This window comes from Poecilia mexicana, unplaced genomic scaffold (assembly GCF_051168715.1).
Source record: "Poecilia mexicana isolate PSO_F unplaced genomic scaffold, ASM5116871v1 scaffold_2, whole genome shotgun sequence".
Taxonomy (NCBI): Eukaryota; Metazoa; Chordata; class Actinopteri; order Cyprinodontiformes; family Poeciliidae; genus Poecilia; species Poecilia mexicana.
Genome location: NW_028263371.1, coordinates 20,215,174 through 20,223,181, shown reverse-complemented (window position 1 = coordinate 20,223,181; position 8,008 = coordinate 20,215,174). Strand labels below are relative to the sequence as shown.

Below are 8,008 nucleotides of genomic sequence, written 5' to 3'. Positions count from 1 at the left end.
ATGCGAAGAGACGTTTTCTCTGTAATAGAGGGGACACCCTTCGTCTCCCTTGGTGCTGGACAGAACACTGCTGTCCTGTCAAACTGCCTCGCCTCTCCTTGGACTGCCAGGTCAGCCAACCGAAACGCTCAGTGGGACACTTCCCTTCGGTAGCTATGGCAACACCAAGTCAGGTTGTGTTGTTTCCCATAGAGAGAGCTCTGTTTACACTGGCACCTCCCAAACACCTGAAAACTGGTTTCAATGACATTTGGTCTGGGACCATAGCCATTTCAAACAGCTAACGTCCCTCTAAAAACACGTTTAGCTTCTTATTACATCATTCAAACACCAAACTCACCTCAACGGGCGTGCAAGTGGACCGGTGTTAGCAGAAGCTAACGTCTGCAGTCTTCCTCTTCTTCGCTCTCGGTGTTTCAGCTTCTGAACTGGATTTTCTTTGGAATATTTTAGAAAAGAAATCTGTGAATACCGAACCGCTAACGGGCTCCACTGCAGCAGCTAGCATGGCAGCCATTTTGAATTTTGAAGCTACTTACTTTCTAAATTAAAATTGTCAGGTTGAGTTGATTTATGTAAACAAAACTTTATCACAGATGCCAAATTTTATTTAATTGAAAGTTTACAAAACAACCAAGTAAATTTAAACTTTGGAAGCCAAGTGTGCTAAATGTTTTCAAAGTTAGCAAAATGCTGATTTACTACATTAAACATTAGTTCCCTCTGTTAGCCAATTAGTCGATTAGCCCATTAGCGTAGAGGTATCCACCTCTAGCTTCTGCTAATAAGAAGCTAACATAAAGCTAGCGTTAGCCTCTATGGGTTCTGATCCAGACTGAGGTGCCGGTGTAAACGGATGAATCAGACTAGCAGCTGTCTGATTTCTCCATTGTGTTTTTCTTTATTTAGGATGATGTAACATCTGTCTGGTAAAATGTGAAACTTTAACGTGTTTTTAGAGGAGAACTGTGTACAGGAAATGATGCGTTTAGTGTGAGGAGCTGAACTGCATGAGATGAACTGGTTAGCTTCCTGGTGCGATCGGCTCCAACAGGAAACCTGTACAGAAACACTCTGCACTTATTTTAATGTCCAACAGGAATGAAGACATGCTGTATTTATTTATTTGGTGTTTTATTTATTTTGCTCAGCAGTTAACATGATCACATAACGTGATCATGTTTTTAAAGACTCTGATCATATTTAAAGCATGTGTTCCTGCTCTGTTAAAACAATAAAAACATTAAAATAATTTTATTATCGTCAGCATCATAAAATCATCTTTTCTGATTTGTATCTGCTCTTTGGCTCATTAATGTCCTGTAATATTAATGCAGCGATCATTTAAACATCAAAAATTAATCTAAATTTAAACAATTATTTATTTTTACTGGTTGAATTCAATTTCAAAATACTTTACCAAAACAAAAATACAAATGTGAATTCTTTAATCAATTTACATGAATTGTAATGTATTGAATTATTTAAAGTAGAGCAAAACTTTATTGTGATATGTGATCGATTCAAAAAATGACTCACACTTATCCATATTTATCACTTATTTGTAAAATAGAATAATAATTTATAAAGTTTGTTACATGTTAAAAGAATAAATAATTGCTGCAGTTATTTTTCTACATAATTATTTATGGTCATAAATCAGGAGTTTCATTTGTCAGCAAAGTCAGTGGGCGGGACTAACTCTGCTCTGCGCATGGTGATTGGTCCGTGGTTGTGTTGCTGTTCAGGTCAAACAATCAGACGTTGGTGTCAGATTTAGCTATTTCATAAAATATAATGATGTTTTAAAGAATAATTAATAACTACAATAACTGAGTGTCAATTATGGACACTTTTTAACCTGTTGGTCTCAGGTTGTCATTCACAATGACAGGGGTGTCAAACTCCAGTCCTCAAGGGCCGCTGTCCTGCAGTGTTTAGATGTGCCACAGGTAAAAAACAGTGGAATGAAATGGCTTAATTACCTCCTCCCTGTGTAGATCGGTTCTCCTGAGCCTTGCTAATGACCTAATTATTCTTTTCAGGTGTGGTGCAGCAGAGGCACATCTAAAAGTTGCAGGACAGCAGCCCTTGAGGACTGGAGTTTGACACCCCTGTCACTAGAGGACCCAAATTTGGGTCCTCTAGTGACAGACAGGTTAAAATGTCTGCATTTTTAATTTTTATACATTTTTTTTAAAAGATCACAGATAAGATCACATATTTTAAGAACTGAATGGATTGTGGCACTTTTGATGCTCCATAGTTGATCATGTTTAGTTGTCAGCTTAACGACTAAATTTTAGTTTAATGAACCGATTTCCATCCATTCTTAAACTAACAGGAGGCATAAACTGACTGATGTTTATGAAATAAAATCAAATTATTGTTTTAAAGTAGTTAGGATGAATTATTATCTGAGCCTAATATCCTTAAAATGCTAGTATCTTCTCCATCAATCATTTCAACTTTTTCCTATAATAATCGTTATTACATATTTGAATCTCATATTAGTAAATAACTTTCTGATTATAATCTGTAATGAAACAGAAGTGCAGAACCGATGTTCCTGTGGCATTTAATTGCTGCAGTTTCTCAGATCATCTGAGGGTTTTTATGGGAATTCACCAAAGCGATAAATGAATCGTTTCACTGCAGGATGAAATCAGCGCAGGCTAATGCTAATGCTAGCGCTGTGTTTAGTTCAGCTTTATTAGATTGAGTTGGTCAGAGCGCTGCGGAGCGTTGTGTCGTCCCTTCTTCCTGCAGATCCTCACATGATGTCCTGCTGGTGCTGCGTCGACTCGCTGACCACCTGGAGACAGAAGCTCAAGTCAGGAGCAGCACCGCTAATGCTAAAGCCAAAGTTAACTCTAAAGCTAAAGGCCGGTTGGGTCCACATGCAGATCCGTTGTGGCGCCACAGCAAACATCCTCCTGCTTTATTTGTTCCAGGATTCAGATTCTAAGAGAAAAACTACGGCAACAGGGAGGGATTTTCTGCATCAGGGTTTAAACTTTTCACGTTTCGTTTAGTTTTCGTTTTTTTCTGCGGTGCTGGTCAGTGTAACCAAGGGAAACTTTAAATCCTGAATCCAGATGAAAAAGTGAGACCAGGAAGGAAAAACGTCATTTAGACATTTAGAGTAGAACTAACAGAAAATCAACCTGACCTGTTTCCAGTGCCGATCGATACAAATGATCAGTTTAAAAGCCGATCAACTCATCAGTCAAAGAGAATCTGACATAAATTCACCTTTAGTTTTAGTTCCTGATGATCCTCCAACCTGAGCACTAAAAAAAACTAAACATTGATTTAATTTATGTTGATGGTGTTTGCAAAACAAACCGTTTCAGATGTTACCTAGCAACACAAGCCCCGCCCACTTCATCATTATCAGCCTGTGATTGGTCAGCAGTTGGTTATTGCTGACCAACCAACAGAAACCCAACTGTAGATTCTGTGCTAAAATGTAGCCAACATGTTTTGCCACAGAGCATTCTCAACCTGGGAGGTCAGTGTTGATGTGTGTATCGGTGAGTGTGTGTCAGTATGTATTGGTCCAGCGGTGTGTATCGTGTGTATTGGCACTACCTCTCCGTCTCGGGTCTCGATGGTCTTGATCAGAACCGTTTTCTTGGAGAGGGTCTCTGCGGAGCGCTGCGGCGGTTCTGGGTTGGTTTCTGCTCAGACAAACAGGAGAGTCAGAGTCAGGAGAGATGGTGCGTTCAGGGACCGGCGGTGCGTTCAGGGACCATCGGGGCAGTATGTACCTCTGAAGCTCAGGGTGGAGAAGTTCTGCATGGGCAGGGCGATCCTGGAAGAGACAGTGGTTAGAGCCGGGCGGTTCTGGAGGTTCTGGAGGTTCTGTGCGGGTTCTGACCTGCTCTCCTCGCCTTCCAGCAGCTTCCTGTAGGTGGCGATCTCCACGTCCAACGCCATCTTGACGTTCAGCAGGTCCTGGTACTCCCTCAGGTGGCGCGCCATCTCGTCCTTCATGGTGGCGATCTCGGCCTCCAGCCGGGCCACCGTGTCCTGGAAGCCGCCCGCCTCGCGCCCGTGGCGCTCCTCCATGTCCCGCATCTGCCTCAGCAGGGACTCGTTCTGGACCAGAACCAACAGGGTAGAAACACATGGCAAGTTAACCACACAGAACTAGTTAGCCACAGAACCAGTTAGCAACAGAACCATTATCAGAATCGTTGTATCAGAACCATCAGGAGGTTCTGAGGACGCTCCCGGACCTGTGAGGTTCTGGTTCTACCTACCGTCCCTTTAAGGGAGTCGATCTCGCAGGTGTAGGCCTGGATCTGGTGCCTGAACTCCAGCGTCTCCTGGCGGGCCTGCTGCAGCGCCTGGTTGTTCTTACTGACGGCCTGGTTCAGGTCCGAAACCTGCAGGGACAGAACTCCGTCTTCATCTGCTCCATCGGTGCTGCCCTCTAGTGGTCAGATACACATGCAGATAAACAGGAAGCAGCAGGAAGTGGGTGACCTTGGACTTGTACCACTCTTCAGCCTCGGCGATGTTCTTGGCGGCGATGCCCTCATACTGGGCCCGGATGTCCCTCAGCGCCGCCGTCAGGTCCGGCTTGGACATGTCCATCTGGACCTGGACCTGTGTCTCCTGCATCTGGTTCTGCAGCTCCCGGATCTCCTGCAGGGGGAGACAGTGAGTCTGGGGCTTGGACTGGGCAGGTTGGAGGAGGAGGAGGAGGAACAAGAACCTCTTCATGGATCCTCTTGAGGAAGGCGATCTCCTCCTGCAGGGTCTCGATGCGTCTCTCCAGGTCCAGACGGGCCAGAGTGGCAGCGTCCACGTCCTACAGAACAAATCACACATCCTCTGAGCGACACATTTAAATTGGAAGTCAAACAGGAAGTCACACAGGAAGTCAAACAGGAGAAACAGGAAGTCAAACAGAAAGTCAAACAGGAAGTTAAACAGGAGGAACAGGAAGTCAAACAGGAAGTCAAACAGGAGAAACAGGAAGTCAAACAGGAAGTCAAACAGGAGAAACAGGAAGTCAAACAGGAAGTCAAACAGGAGGAACAGGAAGTCAAACAGGAAGTCAAACAGGAGGAACAGGAAGTCAAACAGGAAGTCAAACAGGAGAAACAGGAAGTCAAACAGGAGGAACAGGAAGTCAAACAGGAAGTTAAACAGGAGGAACAGAAAGTTAAACTTTAACTTGTGAATAACAGAAAAAAGATGCAAGGAATCCATGCAAGAGAAAACTGTTTCCTTTCTATTCACTTCCTTTCAAATATTCAAGGAAAAAGAAACTTTTCTGTAAAATTAAAATGTTATCTGATAAGTATTTTGGGAGGATTTTATTGTTTCAGGATTACAACGGAATAAAAAAGGATCCCGGATGAGCCCAATGCAGAAATCAAACGAAAATAAAAGCCTCAAAATAACAAAAACATGTTGGCTAAAGAAATGTAAACAACCTAATTCTATCAGTTATAAACCATTTTAAAATAAAATTATTAATAGAAAAGTGTTTTGTTTCTGTGCAATAATAATAAGTAACAATAAAAACAGCAACAGCAGAAAATCAGTTCATTATCAAATCTGATCAAGACTCACAGCTCTGAACGCAGCGAGGCTGTTCTCAGCTTCTTCCCTCTGGAGGATCTCCTCCTGCAGCCTGAACACACACACACACACACACACACACACACACAGAGAGAGAGTGAGAGAGAGAGAGAGAGAGTGCTTCATTTGAGTCATGTCACCTTTAGAAACAAAACCAAACTACCTGAAACATTCTCTAAGTCTAGAAATGGAATAAATGTGTTTTATTAAAAATGCTGCAGCTCCTTCTTGCTGCTGCAGCTCCTGTGAATCAGTTTAATCTAAACATTGGACTCAAACTCTGTGTCTCTCTGGCGGCTTTGTTTCGCTGCAGAGTCTTTCTCTCCTTTTATAGAAGAAAACATGATGAACTCTGATCAGATTGAAGCAGCACTAATCTGTAATCTGTAACAGAGTCTAAACTAAAACCTTTTCATTTATAATTTAACAATAAACGTTTAGCCAGGCTAAAACTAAAGCTGCTGGTTCAGCAGGAAAAGTTTCAGTTTTATTTTAGAAACTTTCCTATAAACTCAGTCTGATGTGGGATTAACAAGAATAACATAAATATTCATCAAAAATAATGTGGGGCATCTCCTAGCCAGCTAGCTAATGCTGAAAGCTAATTTACTGAATAGCTTTTTTTTTGTTTTAACTGAACAGGAAAAAGTCAAAACACATTTAATTTATATTAATTTAATCTAATCTAATCTAAGATATAATCTCTTAATACCTGTGAATAACTGGTGAATAAATTAAAGTGATTTCCTGCTATCAATTGTTCATAATCTGGAGGTGAAGCTAATGCTAATGCTAATACTACTGTTATTAATAAACATCAGAAGAAATTAATTTTAATTTCATGGGCACATTTAATTACACCTTAAGGTGTTAATAAAATGAAACAATATCACCAAACAAACTGTTTGATGTAATAAGCATCAGTTTAAAGCCTCAGAGAAACAAACTGTCAGTTATTAAGCAGAGATATGAAAACAATAATATTTTAGTCTGATTATTTTCAGCTGCAGGTCTGCTCTCTGCGCCGAGCTGCAGCTCTGCTGATGTCACAAGTTTTATTTTTACTAAAGCTTCTTTTTAAATGATAAATAATTAAACATATAGATGGTAAAATAATCAAAATGCCCGCTCTTGTTAATTAACTTCCAGGTTTAAAGTTTTTCTAACATTATTAATATTGAAATCATATTAAAAGGACATACTTTCATTTATTTATAACCTTTCAAAATATTTTTTTTTATCTGTATGTTTTATAAAAATAAAATGAAATTAAATAATCCAGAAACCTTCAGAGCGACGAGACGAGATTAACATTAGTTCAGAATTTATCCTCCCTGACCTCTGACCCCTGATCCTCCCTGACCTCTGACCCCTGGTTCTCCCTGACCCCTGGTCCTCCTCCCTGACCTCTGACCCCTGGTCCTCCTCCCTGACCTCTGACCCCTGATCCTCTTTCCTGACCCCTGACTCCTGGTCCTACCTCATCTTGACCTTGTCCAGGTCGTCGGCCAGGTTGTCCCTCTCCACCTCCAGCCGGGCTCTGTGATTGGTCAGGACCTCCACCTGCCGTCTCAGCTCGTTCATCTCGTCCTGGTAGAGGTCGGCGATGCGTGGCGTCTCCCGGTCCCGGAGCCGCTGGACCTCCAGAACCAGCGCCTGGTTCTGCGTCTCCAGGAAGCGGACCTTCTCGATGTAGCTGGCGAAGCGGTCGTTCAGGTGCTGCAGCTCCGCCTTCTCGTTGGTCCGTGTGGCGAGGAACTCCTGGTTCAGGGCGTCCGCTAGGCTGAAGTCCAGCGTCTCCCCCAGGCCGCCGTAGCGCCCCGCCGACACCCGGGTGGCCCCCAGGGGCCCCGCGGTCCCCAGGGACCCAGTGGACAGGCGGTAGGTCGGCGCGGCGGTGCTGCGGGTCACCTCATACACCCTGGAGGTCACGTGGGCCCCTCCGGCGGCGGCGGGGCCCAGGAAGGAGCGGTTGAGGGACGGCGAGGCGTAGGAGCCATGGCCGAAGGTGCGGCGGTAGGAGGAGGCGGAGCGGGCGGAGGAGGAGAAGGAGGCCATGATGGAGGTGCTGCAGCTGGAGGTCTGAGACGGACGAACCGCCCTGGGGTATTTCTACTTACCCCTCTGCCCCGCCTCCAGCCTCCTGATGACATCAGCTCTTCATCGCCTCTCCTCTTCCTCACATTCAGGCCAAACTGGAGGCCCAGGGGCCGAACTGGAGGCCCGGGGGCCAAATCGGCCCGCCGCAGCTCCTCCTGTGGTCCAAAAGACTCCAGAGGGAAACATGAACCAGATGATATGAGGCACATCACAGCAGCTTTTATTCATTTAACCATTAAACCACCAAACTACTTGTCACTTCCTACAGAAATTCTCCCATTTTTTCACATTAAAGCAGAATCTCAGG

General features: G+C 43.7%; 1 protein-coding gene across 1 annotated transcript; it reads right to left on the bottom strand.

Annotated features, from left to right (window-relative positions):
• Nucleotides 1-2,653: 2,653 nt before the first annotated feature.
• desmb (desmin b) lies at nt 2,654-7,862 on the bottom strand. The gene is made up of 9 exons (XM_014990068.2): nt 7,082-7,862; nt 5,593-5,653; nt 4,727-4,822; nt 4,495-4,656; nt 4,269-4,394; nt 3,884-4,104; nt 3,774-3,817; nt 3,595-3,683; nt 2,654-2,815 (listed from the first exon to the last, which is right to left on the bottom strand). The coding sequence occupies exons 1-9, from the start codon at nt 7,657-7,659 to the stop codon at nt 2,774-2,776; spliced, it is 1,419 nt and encodes a 472-aa protein (XP_014845554.2). The 5' UTR covers nt 7,660-7,862; the 3' UTR covers nt 2,654-2,773.
• Nucleotides 7,863-8,008: the final 146 nt, after the last annotated feature.

Excerpts from the sequence above, each read along its gene's own strand:
- desmb (XM_014990068.2), bottom strand. The coding sequence starts at position 7,659 with ATGGCCTCCTTCTCCTCCTCCGCCCGCTCCGCCTCCTCCTACCGCCGC. Across the intron at positions 3,818-3,883 it reads CTGGAAGGCGAGGAGAGCAG|GATCGCCCTGCCCATGCAGA; the intron begins GTCAGAACCCGC and ends TGTCTCTTCCAG. Across the intron at positions 3,684-3,773 it reads CTCCACCCTGAGCTTCAGAG|AAACCAACCCAGAACCGCCG; the intron begins GTACATACTGCC and ends TTGTCTGAGCAG.